Source organism: Schistocerca gregaria, chromosome 1, assembly GCF_023897955.1.
Source record: "Schistocerca gregaria isolate iqSchGreg1 chromosome 1, iqSchGreg1.2, whole genome shotgun sequence".
NCBI lineage: Eukaryota > Metazoa > Arthropoda > Insecta > Orthoptera > Acrididae > Schistocerca > Schistocerca gregaria.
This window is the reverse complement of record NC_064920.1, coordinates 684,809,113-684,832,222: the sequence shown is the minus strand read 5'-3', so window position 1 is coordinate 684,832,222 and position 23,110 is coordinate 684,809,113. Positions and strand designations below refer to the sequence as shown.

The 23,110-nt window shown below is 36.4% G+C and overlaps 1 protein-coding gene across 1 annotated transcript in view; it reads right to left on the bottom strand.

Moving 5' to 3' along the window:
* Positions 1-23,110, bottom strand: part of LOC126364314 (uncharacterized) — a 570,142-nt gene that overhangs the window by 47,164 nt on the left and 499,868 nt on the right. The window contains exon 7 of the mRNA XM_050008043.1: positions 1,286-1,348. Coding sequence (XP_049864000.1) covers positions 1,346-1,348 — 3 coding nt within the window. The 3' untranslated portion in view covers positions 1,286-1,345. The remainder of the gene's footprint in view (positions 1-1,285; positions 1,349-23,110) is intronic.

The window sequence follows — 23,110 nt, the reverse complement described above, 5'->3', positions numbered from 1 at the left end:
AACTTAATTACAATCACCCTGTGCATTGGATATACTCATACTTTTGCCACATGATATCATGAAAAAAATGGATCAATGAAGGCAGGTAGATGCTTAAATTGTGACTGGATTGTTGATGTTATTGATAGGGAAGACACAGCCTGTCATCTTGGATGGAGAGTCATTGGCAGACATAGAATTATCTTTAAGGGTGCTGCAGGACCATTATTCTTCATGTTATACATTAATGACCTGACTGACTCTATTGATAGTAGCTGCAGATTTTTTGGAGATGATGTATTTATTTATAATAAAGTACTGCCTGAAAAAACTCTTCACAAATATCCAGTCAGATCTCAATAAGATGACAAAGAGGTGTTTTAAATGCTAGAAATATAAAATTACAGAATTCATAAATGCATAAGCACGATATCCTATGACCAAAATATCAGTAATCCACAACTGCAAATCATACAAACTCCCACTTTAACTTTAACAAAAATGTAAAATTTTGCACCTCATAAAACACATTCTATGACTACAATATCACTGACACACAGCTGGGATCAGTTAACTTGTACAAATACCTGAGTGTAACAATTTTTATGGATGAGAAATACGATGATAACAGAGGTACTGTTGCAGGTAAAGCACTGGGCAGAATTTGGTTCATTAGTACGATATCTGCAAATTCAGTCACTTTTCAAAAGAGACTGCCCAGAAAATACTTGAACATAACATCTTAGAATATTGTTGAAGTGTGTGGGAAGCACAACCAGTAGGACTACCACACCATATAGGTTCACACGAAGAAGGGCATCACAGATGGTCACAAGTGTGACATAATGAGAGCAACATTAAATTTTGAAAAAAATGCATTGAATAATGATCAAAGACAGAAATCAGCATGGAAGCTCAGTTATAAAATTTTAAGGAACTGTCACTGTCAGAGGAAGCTACTTATAAACTACAGCATTCAATGTACCATACTGCCTCCGTTGGAACCTTAGAGCTATGACAAGACCAGTAACAGTACTACTATAGGATTGTCAGCAATCATTCTACCTGTGCATCTGATATGATGGCAATGAGGAGCAACCCTAATAGAAGGTGTGATGGAAAGTGCTCTCTTCAATGCACTAACAGTTGTTTGCAAAGTGGATGTAGACATAAAATGAGTATTTTTTATAGAAAATTAAGAGAAAATGAAGCAATATCAACTTTTCTTAAGTGCATGACATCATAAAAGTAAGTCATATAACAGTTATACACATCTTACAATATTAACACTTTAGATTCGGCTTACCTTCAAATGCACAGTTTTCTTCCCTATGAAGCAGTGGCAAGAGTTCAATCACAGAAAGGTTCACTAAAAAAGATTAAAGCAATTAACACAAGATCACAAACAAACAACATGTTAATTACATTTGTGTTTTCCTTTATTTGCATACATAGCTTATATTCTCTTAAAAATTACCTGTATAAACAAAATATTATACATAATGGAAGTAAGGGCTACTTATCAGGCATCTGAAAAGAGACTTGTTCACGTGACCTGTGATTTATTTTACAAACATCAAAAAAAGTTTTGCAACACCCCAGTTCCCAGAACTCCTGAAGATAGATGTTGACTGTGGATATTCTATCACAAACACAGTCCATTTGACTGCTCAGAGATGTCACTAAACCTGTCCAAAGATGTAAACAACCACACATGGGCTGCTCAGGATTGGCATCATGTTCTCTTGACTGTTGAGTGTCACATATACCTTCAACCAGACTATCGACGGAGATGTGTTTGGAGGGAACCAGTTCAGGATGAATGCCTTAGACACACTGTCCAGTGAGTGCAGCAAAGTGGAGGTTCCCTGCTGTTTTGCAGTGGCATTATGCGGGGCTGAAGTACGCCACTGGTGGTCATGGAAGGCACCATAATGGCTGGCCAATACGTGAATGCCATCCACTGACCAATAGTGCAACCATATCAGCAGAATATTGGCGAGGCATTCATTTTCATGGATGAAAATTCACACCGCCATTGTGCACATCTTGTGAATAACTTCCTTCAGGATAACAACATCACTCGACTAGAGTGGCCAGCATGTTCTCCAGACATATACCCTATCGAACATGCCTGGGATAGATTGAAAAGGGCTGTTTATGGATGAGGTGACTCACTAACCACTCTGAGGGATCTACACTGAATCACTGGTGTGGAGTGGGACAACCTGGAATGATACTGCCTTCGTGAAATTGTGGATAGTATGCCACGATAAATACAGGCATGCATCAATGCAAAAGGATGTGCTACTGGGTACTAGAGGTACCAGTGTGTACAGAAATTTGGACTACCACCTCTGAAGGTCTCACTATATGATGGTACAACATGCAATGGGTGGTTTTCATGAGCAATAAAAAGGGCATAAATTATGTTTATGTTGATCTCTATTCCAATTTTCTGTACAGGTTTCAGAACTCTTGGAACCGAGGCGATACAAAACTTTTTTGATGTGTCTATATATATTCCAATAACAAAATTGTGATTCTGGTTAACTGCAGTAAGACTGACAGGTATACAAATGCAAAAGTAATGGTTGAATTGCAAGGTGTCAGAGCTTTCTACAGAATTTTGGAAAGAAGTAAGAAGCAGATAAAATCAGTATATAAAATGTCATGGGGATGAAAGATTGCAAAAGCTACCCTTCAACTTGGAGCAGGGAAGACATAAGATGGAATAAAGGAGATGGAATTTCTTATGTATGAAGTCAGATTTTTATGTTGCTGGTTTATCCAGTGTCTCATTCTAGGATGTAAAAAGAACTGAAATATTTTTTGAATTTGGTTTTTACATGTTATTGCAAATTTTTGAAAGCTACAGAATCATGGATGGATCATCAGAAATGAATTAAATACACTCTCCATATGATGTAGACTATGAAATACTAGTTCTTGAATGCACAGAGTAATTAAAATGTATTACTCGTCAAAAGCAGCATTTAGTGAAGATGTCATGTGCTGTGAAAGTAGTCAACACATTGTGACAATACATCAGCCAGGTTATGAATTTGTTCTAGGGACATGTCATTCAGTGCTGCTACCATCACTAAGCACAATTCATTTGTAGTGGATAATAGTTAAGCATAATGCACAGTTTATTGCCCAACCTTCCAGTGTAGCCTGTTCATGAAACAGGAGGCATCTTTGGAATGAAGAGGAAGTTTTCCTGCAGGAGTACCTCACAACAAGATGTAGTGTTTTATAATACAGTCTGACAACTGATGAACAATTGTTACTTTAATTCTACTTTAAATGTTGCAGGGGCACTATTCTTCGTATGCCTTGTAATGGGATGAAATACATATAGTAAAATGACTGATACCAGACTAGTAATATTTCTCATCCTATAGTTGTGTATATTTCTTGCACAGTTTTAGTAACTGTAATTTTGTCTATTCATATCTCCATTTAGTTGACATTTGAGTCACATATACTTAACTTTTGGCCTGTAATTCAAATTTATGTTGCACATTTACTTTTCTTAGAACATTCTAGTATTATTTTCTCATCAACAGTTCTGGAATTTCCAACATACATGAACATCAAAAATATGTTCATGACAAAATCCATAGAGTAATTAAATGTCATTATCCAGAAAACAGTATTTTTAATTTTGTGTGAAAATGCAACTCAGTTTGAATTGTATTGACAAGATAAGGTGGGTCTCAGTTCGTGCTGCTACAATATATAGAAAACTGATATAAACTTAACTTTTCAATCATAATTTAACAAATGTAATACTGAAAATGATTGAATTAAGTTCATGTAATTGTTGGTACAATATTTATATGTGATGTGATTGTGACTGCATATCGTAAACTTTGTGAGGAATTTTTTGGAGCCAACTCATGTGCAGTATGGCGTGGTTACATTAAAATCAATGTATTTTATTGGATTTGGTCAGTAAAGTGAAAATGAATTTCGAAGTTGTGTACAAATGATTTCAGTAATCAGAGTTCTACCTGTTCTGTAGTTAGAGTTTTACCTGTTCTGTTCCTACATGCAGAGAGAATCAAATTAGAAAAATGGCATTTGCAGTGAAGTAACATTGCTGAAAATCATCCCCACAACAAGAGAGGAAATCTGATATAAGTGGCTTTCTACTGTACAGGGAGATTCAAAAAACTGTTTACAAACTGACATGGCACATTAGGTATACAACAAGGATCAATAATCACATAGGAATTGGGGGTCACAAACACCACAACAAGGTTATATGGTCATGAGACGGGGTTCATTTTCAAACAAGGGTGGAGTGTATGGGGATCATTACTACTCATACTGCTCAGGCATTGGTAGTAACATGGCTAGCTACATTTACCACAAAATGGCTGAGATGCATTTGAACTATGACATGTCCAACTGCAATGGAATTCCCATGCATTTTAGCAGGCAAGTGAGGGCACAATTATAGGCGGCCATTCTTGGCCATTGGATTGTTTGCAGTGGGCCAATTGCATGCTCTCCATATTGCCCAATCTGTCCCCAATGATTCTTTACTATTGTGGGGGGGGGGGGGGGGGGTTTGAAGGGCCTATTACATCACCAGAGGAACTAGTGGGCAAAATTGTTATGGCAGCAGGATGTCTCTGGGATACACCAGGTATCTTTGAGAGGGTGCATCATTCAATGCAGTCTCGATGTCAGGTGTGTCTTGATGCACCTGGTTAAAACTTTGAACATCTCCTGTAGTGGATATCCATTTGTAGCATGTCACTAAATAACTACACCACCATTTAGTAGCTGCGGATGGCCATTGCAGCCCCTGGTCCCTATGTAATTACTGATCCTTGCTGTATGACAATGGGACATGTCAGATTGTATTTTTTTTAATTGCCATATATACAAATATAATATTCTGCAATATTTATTTATTTTTCCAAAGCTTAAAAAATGTAGTAAAATGGGACCTGGAATACAATGAAAATGTAGGAACCAGCTTTCCATTTATTTTTAACTTCAGATTTAAATTAGCTGCAAAGCTGGTACACTTTTCAAACATGAATGAAATTCTATTGGAAATCTAAAAGTTTTCCTACATGCTGGAAGAAAAGAAGAGCAAAGGACAAAAATGAAATGAAGTGCTATTTGCAGATCAAATAATAACTTCAACAGTACTAAGACAGAAATTTAAGTCCCAGAACTACTGCTTGAACAGATCTTTCAAATAATATAAAAAATATGCAATGAATCAGGGAGACAAATAGCTGCAATAAATAATGAAATCAAACAGCGATTTAAAAAATCAACTGAGTGGATCTCAAACAATGAACTACATAACAAGATTGAAACCTCAAACAGTAACCTGAAATCTGAAATGAACAACAAAATTAATGTTTTGTGCATGATATTGAAACTGAAATAATTAATGTCAGGATGAAAATAATGGAAAACAAAGATGATGCTGTCAAATTAAATTCCACTGTTAAGGCAAGACACAAGCAGTTAACTACCTGGATGGATTGAATAACAAAGAGATTAGATAACTGTAATGAAATTTTAATGTAAAGCAATGATTACATGGAAACTGAAAATGTTGTCATTGTAAAACATAAAGTTTTGTCAGAAGAAACAGAATGTGTAGTCTTCAATACTGAAACATCAGTAGTTGTGTGAGCAGGGCTGCCCATCAGGTGGACCGTTCGCCGGGTGCAAGTCTTTCGATTTGAAATCACTTCTTCAACAACTTGTGTATTGATGGAGATGAGATGATGATGGTTAGGACAACACAACACCCTGTCTCTGAGTGGAGAAAATCTATGACCCAACCAGGAATCGAACCCGGGCCCTTAGGATTGACATTCTGATGTGCTGACCACTTAGCTACTGGCGGCAGGCAACGTTGGTAGTGATAGAAGATGTATGACAAAATACTGTGGCAGATTTTATATTCAAAATTATAATTTTTATTCATGTTGCCCATAATATCTGTTCAAATGTTGACAAAAGTTATATGAGGGCTTTCCACAAAGTACATTACGTTTTTGTTTGTGTCCGTTAGGGGCGGGTCTAGTGCAGCCATCTTAGTGTCATGGCATTCCGCCGCTCAGTCTGCATCCTGCCGTGCTAGTGAGAGGTTTGTGCTGTACTCCGTTGAGTTACTGTGTCAGTTTGAAATGTCAGCGTTAATTGAAAATGCCACGAAGTGTGAAGTGCGTGCTGTAATAAGGTTTCTGACTGCAAAAAACTGTACACCGATAGAAATCTATCGGCAGCTTTGTGAAGTGTATGGGGACAACATAATCACTGAAGGTGGAGAATGTCAATGGGTCATAAAATTTAAAAATGGCTGAACTAACGTTCATGATGAAGAGCGAAGTGGAAGACCCAGCATAGTGACTGCTGAACTTTTCGAAAAAGTTGGTGCCGTGGTCCGTGAAACCTGTAATTTCATAATAATGGAACTCTCTGTGAGTTTTACACAAATTTCACGAAGTTTGTTGCATGAAATCATTATCAAAAAGCTTGGTTACCGCAAGTTTTGTGCAAGATGGATACCAAAAATCTTGACAGAGATTCACAAAAATCAGCGAATGGCTGCAGCGTTAACATTTTTGTACGCTTACGAGAAAAATTACGAGTTATTACTCAATCACATCATTACTGGTGATGAAACATGTGAGACACAATTGCAGTCAATGCAGTGGGGGCACACAAATTCCCCCCAAAAACCCAAGAAGTGCATGCTGACAATGTCGGCAAGGAAGGTGATGGCGAATGTCTTTTGGGACAGAAAAGTTGTGATTTTTGTGGATTTCCTGGAAAGAGGCACTACAATAAACTCTCAAAGGTATTGCCAAACTCTGCACAACCTCAGAAGAGCAATACAAAACAAGCACAGGGGAAAGTTGGGCTAAAAGATCTTGCTGATTCATGACAATGCCCAGACCCACATGGCAAATGCCACTCGTGAAGTTCTCGATCTTTTAAGTGGGAGTTGTTTCCTCATCCGCCATACAGTCCCGACGTGGCACTGAGCGACTTCCACTTATTCCCAGCAATGAAGAAGAGGTTGGCTATGCAGCGTTTTGATGACGACGCACAGTTTCAAGAAGAGTTAACCACGTGGTTGAAGGCCCAGGCGGCCGAATTTTATGACGAAGGAATTTCCAAGCTCATCCATCGCTATGATAAGTGCCTTAATTTAAATGGCAACTATGTAGAAAATTAGTATTTAAGTGTGGCTTTCGTCTGTATATAATAAAAAATTCCAATACTTTATTTATTTTTAATTCCAAAACGTAATGTACTTTGTGGATAGCCCTCATAATATTAAATCTTCCACAAAGGTAACAAAATCTCAAAAAACTGTATATTTAACCAAGTGTAAAATTTTGGCTGATGTATATGTTAGTCATTCTGTTAACAAAGGCAATGAGAAATACATTGATTTGACTCAAACTGCAAACTGCTAAACAAAATTTTGTCTCAGATTAATGTAATCTTTTAAATGTCAATTTTTTCCAAACAATGGAGAAAGCTAGAAATGTTATTGGGAAGTCAAAGGATCAGAAGTGTGTGGAATGTCAAACCCAAAAATATTCATGTAAAGCACAGTCATATTACAAAGCATATAAAATCAAAAGTAGTTTCTCTGTCATGATCGTATCTCTCAAAGTGTACGTGCAATGCTATACTGAAATAAGCACATTAAAAAAATTCATGTTAATGTAGAAGCAGTTGACATTAAAAATAGTGATAATTTAAGTGCATCTTAATTAATGAGCCCTTAGGAGGGTATACATTCCTTGTATATCATTCATGTGGTGAGCACAAGGTTCTCTAGCCATGTAGCATTATCTTCTGTTTTCATTTTCAAATATTTCTTCTTCTTCTTGTTCTTTTCTGTCATCCTGTTATATAATGTTATTTTCTTCTTTCATTCTATCCATTCTCCATTAATTAATGATTTTGTACAGTATGTGCAACAAATTGAGAAGAATTTATAGTTCATAAGGTAATTATGTCATGAAATTTTTCTACTATGCCTTTCACTAAAGCTACCAGCATGAGTTCCTGCAGAGCCTACAAGCTTCTGAGAACCACAGACTCAGCATCACACTATATTTCTGCCTCTCCCTTTACTTTGCTGACAACATTAGCTACATATGTCCATAGGCAAACATAGAACGTATATGAAAAATGTCACATAGAGTTGCTTACTACATCTTGACGAACAGGACATAGCTGAAATGCTACCTCATCATCCAGCATTCCAATAGAGTGGGCAGCTTACCACCATCTGCATCTGGCTCTATGCTCCACAACTAACCACCATCAAAGCTTGATGAGAACTGCCTTCTCTTTCATTTCCTATTCTTTCATTTCTTACCACAACCAAACTGATAGTCATTCTTTGCTTCCACCCCATGTGAACTCCTTCTGTACTCTGTGATTTCAGACTACAGCCCAGTTTTATTTCCTTTTACTTTTCTATTTCAAAATCCCTTCTAAAACCCTCCTCACCCATCCTTGACCAGGCTTCAGAGATGGTAAAAACTTGATGTCTTAAGTGAGGAATCTATTCCAGTTATTTCTGTCTTATTGATGAACTTACATGCTGGAGTAGCTTGGGTCAGCAATTGCTGGTAATCAGTAGAGTGAAGAACCAGACCAAGTTGCAAATTTTTACTTTTTATCCGCTTGATGACTAGTTTTGGGCAGAGACCGATTTTCAAAACAAAGTCAAAAATTTTGTTTCGGAAGATGTGAAAAATGTGAAATGAACATTTACAGTGCATACAGAAAACTGTATGAAGATTTGAAAATGGGCCTCAGTGTGAAACTATTCATTGAATGAATAAGTAGTGAAAATTTCCAACATGGACTGGTTTTTAATTCTACCTCTGTTTTATGTCATCATGGGATTACCTGTAGCCAATGAAGAGCTAACCACTCTAATCCAAGGCCCTTTCACTCGCTTCCCCCCTCCAGACCACTACTCACAGCTCCCTGACCATGATTTGCTGATTCCTTTTCCATGTCCCCAAAAACTTCCTCCACCTCTACAAAGCACAATGCTCCAGAACACCCATCCCTTAACACTGTCATCAATATTTCTGCAAAAACTCTGATCCCTGCAGAAGTCTCAGGATGTTCTAAATCATCCTTCATACCATAACTTAAGCTAATTTTGTTGGACTTCTAAAGGACCTCCTTTCCTTAATTCATTCTCTACAGTAGAATTATTTCTCCACCACGCACCCCACTAATGCATCAACAACATCCAGCCAAAATCACACACAGAACCTTGTTTAAAAGTGTCCAATGTTCAACCCTACTATGATTCTCCTCCCCGTCCACCCATTTATACCATGGTTATCTTTCAAGAATTTCTCACTTCCAACCTGGCCTCCTATTTCCTTTCCTAAATCCCTCCACAGTGAATTTAATATCACTTCTATGGAACAAACTGCCACCTGTAGCATTAATACAGACCTCATCATCCTTCTCAGAGACAAAGAGACAAGACAGAGTATGTTGCTGAATGTGTGAAAGACAGGCAGGCAATGTGACAGTATGGGTGGAAGGGTAGGTCATGCAATTGTAGATGGGTGCAGGAAGCTAATGTGATGATGCCTATGGATGCCTATAGCTGGTTTTGTCAGCATAACAGAGGGAGTGGTATTGTGATGCCACTTTATTCAGCATAGGTTGGCAAGATGGCCATGAGTGTGGAAGCCGAAAATTTTAACACGAAAAATAGTTACAGGTATGTAGTTAAAATGAAAACCTGTGAAAATTGTAAAGGTGAAATTACAACCCTAAATGAATGAATTTCAAACCTACAATTCATAGTCAATAATTTAAAAAGGAAAATAGTTGCACTGAAGAAAGAAATCGGTGAAGTACAAAGAGTGGAAAACTCGTGTGAAGTGAAACAAGATACACGTGATAAATCATCTGAGTGGATAGCACTGTCGCAAAAAGTTCAGTCTCAAATCACAAAAACTGTTAAAAGTGTTACTTTCTTAGATAAAAACAAATATGATGTCTTGTGTCATAACAAGTGTACAACTGATTGTGATGTAAAAACCTGTAGTTCGGACACCAACAGTAAACTTGGGACAGTGGTAATGGCAAACACGTATCATTAAGGAAAAAGTGTGGTATTCTCTTGCTTGCCAGCAGCCATTACAGAAAGCTTTCAAGCATGCTCTGAGAGAAAAATCGAGAAATGGCAGTGACTAACATAGTGAAACCTGGAGTGGGAACACACTATGTTGTAGAAACTGATCTTCAGATGAACACAATACAGGATAATGACTTTATAATATGTGTAGTGGGTTCGAATGACATAGCTAAAAATGAAGCCGAAGCCTGCATTAAAATGCTACAGAACTTTCTAGAAGTGAATAAATCTAGGAACACAATAGTAGCCACTGTGCCTCATAGACACGACCTAATTTACAGATTGTGTGTTAATAAAGAAATTACGAAAACTAACATCAAAATTAAGAAATTGTGTGCAGAATACACAAAGTGCAATATACTGGATGTAAGTAAATTACATCAAAACCTACACACCAAACACGAAATGCACCTTAATTATGATGGAAAAAGTGTTATGTGTGATCACATCAGTGAAATAATTAAAGAAAGACTATTACAAAATAGATCTGTCTATCAGCTTCCTGAAAGACCGACAGGCAAAAATGAGGAAAGCAAATTTGACAAGAACAAAGAAAGCAGGAGAGAGGAGACATCAGAAGATCCACAAAGGACAGCAGCAGCTACACCTGTAAGAGTTAATTTAAGATCAAGGCAGAATATACCCAAGAAGGAGGATTTTTTTCTATCTCCCTTTGAGAAAAGAAAAGATTTAGCATCACCAAACAAGATAGCATCAAACAAGTTAAAGATACACCATAAATCTTGCATACGACTCCATCAGCAAATTGTAGTAAATAAGGTAATGTCTGAACCTCCTCACCAATGTATAAAAAATTAAACAAAAAAATTCTTTCTCTGAAAGCATACACCCATAATGTACAAGGGCTCAAAACCAAACTTAATGAATTAGAAATTTTGTTATCAAGTGCAAGTGAACTGTCAGATATACAGATATTATGTATTAATGAACATTTCATGAGGTCTTTTGAAATAGAAAATGTTGTGATACCAAATTTTAAACTCGTAGGTCACTTCTCAAGAACATCTTACAAAGGTGGAGGTAGTTGCATACTTGTAAAAGACAACATTACTGCTACACCTCTTGATATTTGCAATTTGTATAGTATTGAAAAAGATATAGAACTGTCAGGTGTAGAGCTTATAGATCTAAATGTTTATATAATGGCACTTTACAGGTCACCCTCTGGTAACATAGGGACCTTCTACAAAAATCTAGCACCAGTAATAAAAAATCTAAGTAAAAGAAAATCATATAGTGTTCTAATATGTGGGGACTATAATATAGATTTTCTCTCAGAAAACTCTAGCCATCTAAGCATTAAAAATTTTATGAACAGCTACAACCTAGACCTAATGGTTAACACTCCAACCAGGATAACAAATCACAGTACCACTTGTCTGGATCAAGTAGCAAGCAATATAAATTGCACTGTATCCTCTGTCAAACTAGAATTTTCAGACCACAATGCATTAATTATGCAGGACTGGTTGCAAAATAACAGTCACGAACTCAATAAAATCACTGTACAGAGGAGAAACTTCAATAAAACCCACATGCATACTTTCCTCTTTGATATACAAAATGAAAACTGGCAAAATGTATATGAGTCTCTAACAGTAGACAGCAAATATGAAGCATTCTTGTATACTTTCTGTTATTATTATAATTGCCACCTTCCCTTACAAACAAAATGTATAAACAAAGACAGAAAACTCTCCTGCTGGGTCACCCCAGGAATCATTAGATCATCACAAAGAAAAAGAGAACTTTTTTACATTAGCAAATCCAAACTAGGCAGTAGTGAAGCATTTAAGTCATACTTTACTCTATATAAAAAGATATTAAGGAATGTAGTAAATGCAGCCAAAAAGCTACAGAATGATAACTACCTCAAATTGTCATCAAATAAGAGCAAAACCATGTGGCAACTTATTAATATGTATACTAATAGAGGGAAACAACTACAAAGTGATATTAGCTTAAAAATAAATGGAAAATTAGTCTCCAGTGGGAAAGAAACAGCAGAGGAATTCAATAACTACTTTACAGAAACAGTAGAAAACCTGGCTAACCATCTTAAAAATAGCTGTCCCTTAAAACTAGAACCAAACTTATGCTCTTAGACTCTATTTTTAAGGCCTACACCTGAAATTGGAATAGGAAAAACACTTCCTAGCAAAATTTTAAAAAATCATCTGCTGGACAAGATCAAATTCCATGCTTCCTCCTTCATAATTGCAGTAACTTTATCAGTAAACCCCTAGCCCACATAATAAACTTCTCATTCCTGAATGGTGCATTTCCTGGTATGCTCAAAATTGCAAAAAATGTACCTGTCCACAAAAAAGGAAGCAAAGAGGATCCCAGTAATTATCAATCCATTGCACTGCTTTCAACTTTTAGTAAAGTATTTGAATATATAATGGCCACCAGAATCATGTAGATTAGATTAGATTAATACTTGTTCCATAGATAATGAATATGACACTTCATAATGATGTGGAACGTGTCAGGTTAATGAAAGATGTCTGTACAAGATATTACATTACACAAAATATTGCATGACACGAATGTTTAAGTTAGTTTTTTTCCCTCCCTTAATTTATATCTAAAAATTCAGCCAGTGAGTAGAAGGAGTTGTCATCTAGAAATTCTTTTAATGTATTTTTAAATGTTGGTTGACTATTTGTCAGGCTTTTGATGCTGTTTGGTAGGTGACCAAAGACTTTTGTGGCAGCATAATTTACCCCTTTCTGTGCCAAAGCCAGATTTAACCCTGCATAGTGAAGACCATCCTTTCTCCTGGTGTTATAGCTATGCACTCTGCTATTACTTTTGAACTGGGTTGGATTATTAAGAACAAGTTTCATAAGTGAATATATATACTGTGAGGATCCCTAGATCCTTAAATAGATGTCTGCAGGATGACCGTGGGTGGGCTCCAGCAATTACCCTGATTACACGTTTTAGAGCAATGAATACTTTTCTACTCAACGATGAATTACCCCAGAATATGATACCATACGAAAGCAGTGAATAAACGTAGGCATAGTAAGCTAATTTACTGAGATTCTTATCACCAAAATTTGCAATAACCCTAATAGCATACATAGCTGAACTCACACGTTTCAGCAGACCATAAATGTGATGCTTCCAGTTTAACCTCTCATCAATGGACACACCTAAAAATTTTGAAAATTCTACCTTAGCTACAGACTTCTGTTCAAAGTCTACATTTATTACTGGAGTTGTGCCATTTACTGTACGGAACTGTATATACTGTGTTTTATCAAAATTTAAAGAGAGTCCGTTTGCTGAGAACCACTTCATAATTTTGTGAAAAACATCATTTACAATTACATCACTTAATTCTTGGTTTTTGGATGTTATTACTATATTTGTATCATCAGCAAAAAGAACTAACTTTGCATCTTCATCAATATGGAATGGTAAGTCATTAATGTGTATCAAGAACAGTAAAGGACCTAAGACCGAACCCTGTGGGACCCTGTACTTGATAGCCCTCCAGTTTGAGGAATCAGCTGTTGTTTTAACATTACATGAACCCCTTATTTCAACTTTCTGCATTCTTCCAGTTAAGTATGAATTAAACCATTTGTGCACTGCCCCCTCAAACCATAATGATTTAGCTTATCTAAAAGAATTCCATGATTTACACAATCAAAGGCCTTTGAGAGATCACAAAAAATACCAATGGCTGATGTCCGGTTATTCATAGCATTTAATATTTGATCAGTGAAAGCGTATATAGCATTTTCTGTTGAAAAGCCTTTCTGAAAACCAAACTGATATTTTGTTAGTACTTTATTTTTACAAATATGGGAGGCTACTCTTGAATACATTACTTTCTCAAAAACTTTTGATAGAGCTGTCAGAAGAGAGATTGGGCGATAGTTGTTGACTTCCGACATATCCCCCTTTTTATGCAATGGTTTTACAATGGCATATTTCAGTCTATCAGGGGAAACACCCTGCTCCAAAGAGCTATTACATACGTGGCTGAGAATCCTACTTATCTGTGGGGAACAAGCTTTAAGTATCTTGCTGAAAATGCCATCAATTCTGAAAGAGCTTTTACTTTTCAGTGTTTATTAATTTTACTGATTTCAGAGGGAGAGGTTGGTGGAAATACAGTTGTTTCAAACTGCACAGGTATGGCCTCTTCTATTAGAAGCCTTGCCTCTTCTAGTGAAGATCTAGATCCTATTTTCTCCACATCATTTAAAAAATGATTATTGAAAATATTTCCAATTTCTGATTGTTTGTTAGTGCACTTGTCATTCAGTTTTATGGCACTAAAGTCTTCCTGTGCTCTTGGTTGCCCTGTTTCCCTTTCAATAATATTCCAAATTGCTTTAATTTCATTATCAGAGTTACTGATCTCAGATATGATACACATGCTTCTGGACTTTTTAATAACTTTTCTTAGTAGTGCACAATAGTTTTTATAATATTGAACAATTTCGGGGTCAGTACTCGCTCTTGCTGTTAGATACAGTTCTCTTTTACGGTTGCAAGATATTCTTATTCCTTTAGTTAGTCAAGGTTTTTTATATGTTTTCTTGGAATTATGTTTAACTATTTTCTTGGGAAAACTATTTTCAAATACCCTTAAAAATGTATCATGAAATAAGTTATATTTCAAGTTTGGATCGGGTTGCATATACACTTCATCCCAGTCTAGCTGCTTTAGGATTTCCCTAAAGTTTGCAGTATTTATATTGTTAATTGAACGCACTGCTCTGAAATTCTGATTTTATGTACTGCATGGAGCTATGTCATGTACTGTAACTAGCTGTGCACCATGATCTGAAAGACCATTCTCAACAGGATAAGCATTTATGTCCTTAAACTTATCTTGGTGTTGGATAAGCATTTATGTCCTTAAACTTATCTTGGTCTATAAAAAAGTTATCTATCAATGTCCTGCTGTTCTTAGTTATCCGAGTAGGAAAATCAGTGACGGAGCTCAAATTGAAAGAACTGAGTAATACTACAAGGTGATTCTTCCTATTACACTCTTTCAGGGAATCAACATTGAAATCCCCACAAATGATAATTTGCTTCCCCCTGTCTGACAGATAGCACAACAAAGCATCCAAGTTTTCTAGACAAAGAAAATATCCTGTCACATGCTCAGTCCAGCTTCCAAAGTAAGAAAGCTACAACTGATGCAATACAAGAATTTCTAGATCATTCACTGGAACTTGTGGACAAAAAACTCCCAGCCATAGGTATCTTCCTAGATCTAACAAAGGCCTTCGATATGATTAATCATAGTATACTTTTGCAAAAGATGCATCATTCTTATGGAATAAAAGGAAATGCCTATGACTGGTTCAAAAGCTATCTGGAAGATTGACAGCAGTATGTCAAATTAAATGAAACTAAGCTCTCAGGTACAGCTAGCACTGTACATTCCTCCATACATACCATAAAGCAAGGCGTTCCCCAGGGCTCTGTCCTGGGCCCCTTGCTGTTCTTACTTTACATAAATGACCTTCCTCACAGCCTACCAGACACAAAAACCCTTTTGTTTGCTGATGAAACCTCTGTACTCATATCTGCACCCGAACAAATTCTCCAATCTAATATAGATAGGACCACAGATCAAATAAGTTGATGGCTTCAAAGTAACAGGCTGCTTCTTAATGCAAAAAAGATAATTGGAATAACCTTCCACACTGCCCAAAAATAATGTTAAATTTGAAAATGAAATAAAATTTTTGGGGGTCACTATTACTGATACGCTAACATGGAAAAGGCACATTGACATTACCAGCACAAAACTTAGTAAAATATGCTTCATGATTAGATCAATAAGGAACATCATTAGCACAAGTACCCTAACCACAATGTACCATGCACTCTTTCACTCTGTACTTAACTATGGAATCATCTTCTGGGGCCAAAATTCTGATTGAATTAAGATATTCTAACTGCAAAAGAAGATAGTCAGAACAATTATGTTCAAAAAACAAGGAGACACTTGTAAACCATTATTTAAGGAACTAAATATTTTGCCCCTCCCATGCCAATACATACTAGAATTAATATTCTTTACCAAAAAAAAGTATCAACAAAATTAGCAAAAATATGGATTACCACGATTATGACACAAGATCAAAAACCTCTCTAAGAATACTTCCCCACTCAACAAAACTGTTCAGTGATGGTGTCAAGTGCATGGGAATAAAATTATATAACCATCTTCCAATTTTTATACAAGAAATCCAAGAAACAAAGAAATTCAAACAGACAGTGAAATCTCTTTTAATAAAAGACTGCTTTTATACCATCCAGGAATATTTGGAATCAAAATTGTCTTAGTGCATGATAATGTATCAGAGCTGAATGTTGTTAAGTCAATTTTGTCACATCATGTAACAATTCTGTGTAAAGCTGTAACTTTAAGTAACATAATTTGTAGGTAATGTAAAACAATCATTCTTCTGTGTTCTTGTTTACTGTTTTAGACTCCTGTAAACTGTATATTTGTATTGACTTATCCCATATCAGTTGTACAAGCCACTGTACTGATTTGATCAATGGGACAAATAAATAATAAATAAATAAATAACACTGAAAATATGGATTGATGGTGTTTCTGCAGTTCCCAGAGGCTGATAGGCACTGCAGGAACTCGTACTGTGAGCTTGGTTGAACAGCATATGAGAAACATTTTGTTACAAACTCTAAATTATTCCCAGACTGTCAGACCTCATGCACAACCCTTCACTCTTCCACGGCAGGGTTTGCTTCAGGGTTTTTCAGTTCCAAAAAAATTCCATGGTCAGATAATTTCCTTAATAGGGGGCTTACGGCTAGGCAACAGTGAATTTTAATTAGTATCCATTTACTGTTGAAAAGAATGGCTTATTGCAGAGGATCAGAAAAATTTGTTGATCGAAGTTGTCAAAATATATCACAGTACATCTTATGATGTGGTATATTGGGGCTACACTAACTGGTCTGATGAACTCCATATCACCTTGATTAAGCAGTACCACAGTATATATTACAACTGCAGCCTTTGTGCACTATTTTGTTTGTATATCCATTTGTTTGTCATATGTGAACTTTACCTCAATTTACATTTGATATTTATGTGACTTTGAAACCTCTACAAATAAGTAATTTATGAAACTTTCTGGAACTGTCATGTGAGTAACACATGCCTTGCTGCATCAAAAGTCATATGTTCCACAAAAGACAATTTACACACAGATGCTAAAACTATGTTAGCATTAAGTTGCATATTATAATTTGAGAGTAATTTATGTATTAGTTAAGAACAATATCCAAAACTAAAACATACAGTATAATTTCACACAAGGCTTGTACAATATTCTGACATATCATTAGAAAACAAGTATAGCTACAAAATAAAGTGATATATGATATATGTAACTTTCTGCAAAATCATCAGTTTTTAAATTGTAAACCAATCACTACTGTAAGTTAAATAATGCAATGTAATGCATTTCACAAGGCTTGTAAAATATTCTGAAATATTGTTATGGAAAAAGGTATACTTAGAATACAAACTGATTTATGATGTACATAACTTTTTTAAAAAAATCACCTTTTTTAATTGTAAAAACAAGCAATAATGCAATGTAAAACAAACTACTGTTGCAATATTATTTAATATGATGTCACAGAGAATATGCGTGTCAGTATTACCATCTGATCAGCCTTTAAGCTGTGCAGTCCATACCAGTTTGTTGTAAAATTGTGCACTCTTTGTCAATATATTGAAAGGATATAGACAAATTGTGTTACCTAAATTATTCAGAAGAGTGCTACAGACATATTCTGTCATGACATATTCCATCATGCAGAAGTCATATCACATTGCAAAAGTTTTTAAATGCATTGGAGCCGATTTACACATTCCAACAAAAAAAAAACAAAATCAAATTTAAGTTATTTGATGGTAGGCAAGTCAGAACTGATGGGAATTTGCTGGAATACACTGAAACTGATTGAATCAGCACTCTGTTTTCTTTGTTGATTCATACTTGTTGTGATATCCTCCAACTGTTGTGGTTGTGGTCTAACTACCTTACAAGAAAAATAGAAACCATTCTGGCTATCAAAAAAATGTACTTCTGGCTGAAAATATGAACTCATGAAAGATGAAAATGGGGCAAAGTGACTGTAAAATTAAATCAGATCTTCAAAATCACACATGACAAACATTAAGTACCATAAGTCAGATTACTTTACCCCTTGTGGGTAACATTGGCCCACTTGTCAGAAAAAGTTTAACTTTTTTTCCTGATTAAATACATTATTAGCATAGAGTAAACAAGGCAGTCTGCATTTAAAATGTAGGAAGAATGAGCTTGAAAGTTGAGAATTCCATGAAGTAATATTGTGTTGGTGGCACTAGGCTCAGTGTTGATCATAAATACTTTAACAGCTATTACATCCTGATAACTTCTGCTTGGAGAGATCATATTAGTTAAGCTAAAAATACAGTGAGTGTAGTTTAACACTCTGCCAGGTTAGGTTATAAAGTGAGATACTGTCACTTGTGTGAAACACATTTAACTAATATATTCAACACTTCTGTAAAATGGTGCACATTTTTACAAAATTTGAGGTGTCTTCAGCCTGGGCCAAAATAACACCAAAATGAAGTGATTGTTAGAATCTGAAGATGATTCTGAAAGTTTACCTGATTTGCAAGATCATGTCCATTACCACAAAATACTGAAAAATAAATTAGCAGTTGGGCAAAAATTATGGTTTATTATGACCAAAAAGAATATTCAAGAATAGGGACTGACATGAGTAATGTGGGTGCTTAAATAAACTGTATGGGAAACACAAAGTCTTACTGAAAATGGCCAACACAAAAAGAATGTTTTATCCTTGTGAGGATTTGATTAGAGTTGTTAGTTCAACATGACTAACAAACATGATTTTCAAGTATCAGAGCTCCAGTAATTTGTGTAATGAGACTCATGTCCATACAATATAGTACCTTATATATTAACTTTGGTGTAATAGTACAACATGTAACTTGAAAAATAAATTATTCATCTGGTGAAAGAAACTACACTTGTATATTTATTGTATCGCTTTCTGCACAATGTTCAATATACCCAGTTCTTGCCTTCAAAATTTGGTGTTTTATTATTTCCTCGTGCCTCTGGATCTCTACTCTAGGGATATTCATTGAGTTTACTTTGTCAAAACACAATATGACCACTTTTTCAGGAAGAAATGACTGAGTGGGTCAAAGTGGCCCGGAGAGTGGGTAACATAGTCCCACTTTTTTTTTTTTTATCATACCATGGCAACAGATGTGATGTACTTCATTTAACTCCAGTCAGTATTGTGGCAGAAAGTCCTTGGTACCTGTGGTGATGACGGGCACACCCTGCCTTCACCCAACAAACTTTGGGTCATCAAGGAGACTACAGGTGTGTGGCGCTCCTCCATGCAACCTCTTGCAAGGGCTCCTTTGCTCTCTGCCAGCTACACATTGGCCACACCTGGCTGACACAGTGTCATTTATCAAACTGTGAGAACCCGCCTCTATGTTGCTGGTGGTCAGAGTTGAAAGTGATCCACATCTGGCTGAATTGTCTGCTTTTAACTGCACTCAGACAGATGTTTGAACTGCCTGATACACTCCCTGCTCTTTTAACAGATGACGCTGCAATGTCAAGCTTAGAATTGAGTTTTATTTGAGCAGGGGGCTTTTATTGCTCATCCTGAGGTTTTGTCTCTGTTGAGTCTGGCCTTTAGCCTATGATTTTAGATTGGGGTTTTTAGTGTGTCTCTTGGTAGTTGGCTTTTCCTTTTTTGTTTCCATGGTTGGCCAACCACTGTACAACACTGTGTGCCTTTACTTCCTTTTTTTCTTGTCTTTGTCTGTGTCTTTCTTGTTCTGCGTCATTCCTTGTTACCTCCATTGCTTGTTTTTATTCCTTGTGGGTTTTCATCATAGTGGACCCAGGGACTCATGATCTTTGCAGTCTGGTCCCTTCAGCCCCACAAACCAACCAACCAACTTCATTTAATATTTCTTTAATTGGTATAATTTTTCCCACAGGGCATGCAGCTTTACTGCATGGTTAAATGATGATGGCGTCATCATGGGTAAAATATTCCGGAGGTAAAATAGTCCCCCATTCAGATCTCTGGGTGGGGACTACTCAGGAGAATGTCGTTATCAGGAGAAAGAAAACTGGTGTTCTACGGATCGGAGTGTGGAATGTCAGATCCATTAATCGAGCAGCTAGGTTAGAAAATTTAAAAAGGGAAATGGATAGGTTAAAGTTAGATATAGTGGGAATCAGTGAAGTTCGGTGCCAGGAGGAACAATACTTTTGATCAGGTGAATACAGGGTTATAAATACAAAATCAAATAGGGGTAATGCGGAGTAGGTTTAATGATAAATAAAAAAATAGGAGTGCAGGTAAGCTACTATAAACAGCATAGTCAACACATTATGGTGGCCAAGATAGACACGAAGCCCACGCCTACTACAGTAGTACAAGTTTATATGTCAATTAGCTCTGCAGATGATGAAGAAATTGATGAAATGTATGATGAGATAAAAGAAATTATTCAGCTAGTAAAGGGGGATGAAAATTTAATAGTTATGGGTGACTGGAACTCGAGAGAAGAAAAAGGGAGAGGAAGAAACACAGTAGGTGAATATGGATTGGGGTTAAGAAATGAAAGAGGAAGCCGCCTGGTAGAATTTTGCACAGAGCATAAGTTAATCATAGGTAACACTTGGTTCAAGAATCATAAAAGAAGGTTACATACATGGAAAAATCCCAGAGATACTAAAAGGTATCAGATAGATTATATAATGGTAAGACAGAGATTTAGGAACCAGGTTTTAAATTGTAAGACATTTCCAGGGGCAGATGTGGACACTGACCACAATCTATTGGTTATGAACTGTAGATTAAAACTGAAGAAACTGCAAAAAGGTGGGAATTTAAGGAGATGGGACCTGGATAAACTGACTAAACCAGAGATTGTACAGAGTTTCAGGGAGAGCGTAAGGAAACAATTGACAGGGGGAAAGAAATACAGTAGAAGAAGAATGGGTAACTCTGAGGGATGAAGTAGTGAAGGCAGCAGAGGAGCAAGTACGTAAAAAGACGAGGGCTAGTAGTAAATCTTGGAAAACAGAAGAAATATTGAATTTAATTGATGAAAGGAGAAAATATAAAAGTGCAGTAAATGAAGCTGGCAAAAAGGAATACAAACATCTCAAAAATGAGATCGACAGGAAGTGCAAAATGGCTAAGCAGGGATGGCTAGAGGACAAATGTAAGGATGTGGAGGCTTATCTCACTAGGGGTAAGATAGATACTGCCTACAGGAAAATTAAAGAGACCTTTGGAGAAAGGAGAACCACTTGTATGAATATCAAGAGCTCAGATGGAAACCCAGCTCTAAGCAAAGAAGGGAAAGCAGAAAGGTGGAAGGAGTATATAGAGGGTCTATACAAGGGCGATGTCCTTGAGGACAATATTATGGAAATGGAAGGGAATGTAGATGAAGATGAAATGGGAGATACGATACTGTGTGAAGAGTTTGACAGAGCACTGAAAGAGTCGAAACAAGGCCCCGGGAGTAGACAACATTCCATTAGAACTAGTGATGGCCTTAGGTGAGCCAGTCCTGACAAAACTCTACCATTTGGTGAGCAAGATCTATGAGACAGGCGAAATACCCTCAGACTTCAAGAAGAATATAATAGTTCCAATCCCTAAGAAAACAGGTGTTGACAGATGTGAAAATTATCAAACTATCAGTTTAATAAGCCACTGCTCCAAAATACTAACACAAATTCTTTACAGGCGAATGGAAAAACTAGTAGAAGCTGACCTTGTGGAATATCAGTTTGGATTCTGTAGAAATGTTGGAACACGTGAGGCTATACTAACCCTACAACTTATCTTAGAAAATAGATTAAGGAAAGGCAAACCTACATTTCTAGCATTTGTAGACTTAAAGAAAGCTTTTGACAATGCTGACTGGAATACTCTCTTTCAAATTTTGAAGGTGGCAGGTGTAAAACACAGGGAGTGAAAGGCTATTTACAATTTGTACAGAAAGCAGATGGCAGTTATAAGAGTCGAGGGACATGAAAAGGAAGCAGTGGTTGGGAAGGGAGTGAGACAGGGTTTTAGCCTCTCCCTGATGTTATTCAATCTGTATATTGAGCAAGCAGTAAAAGAAACAAAAGAAAAGTTCAGAGTAGGAAATAAAATCCACGGAGAAGAAATAAAAACTTTGAGATTTGCCGATGACATTGTAATTCTGTCAGAGACAGCAAAGGACTTGGAAGAACAGTTGAACTGAATGGACAGTGTCTTGAAGGGAGGGTATAAGATGAACATCAACAAAAGCAAAATGAGGATAATGGAATGTAGTCGAGTTAAGTCGGGTGATGCTGAGGGAATTAGATTAGGAAATGAAACACTTAAAGTAGTAGAGGAGTTTTGCTATTTGGGGAGCAAAATAACTGATGATGGTCGAAGTAGAGAGGATATAAAATGTAGACTGGCAATGGCAAGGAAAGCGTTTCTGAAGAAGAGAAATTTGTAAACATCAAGTATAGATTTAAGTGTCAGGAAGTCGTTTCTGAAAGTATTTGTATGGAGTGTAGCCATGTATGGAAGTGAAACATGGACGATAAATATTTTGGACAAGAAGAGAATAGAAGCTTTCAAACTGTGGTGCTACAGAAGAATGCTGAAGATTAGATGGGTAGATCACATAACTAATGAGGAGGTATTGAATAGAATTGGTGAGAATAGGAATTTGTGTCACAACTTGACAAGAAGAAGGGACCAGTTGGTAGGGCATGTTCTGAGGCATCAAGGGACACAAATTAAGCATTGGAGGGTAGCGTGGAGGGTAAAAATTGT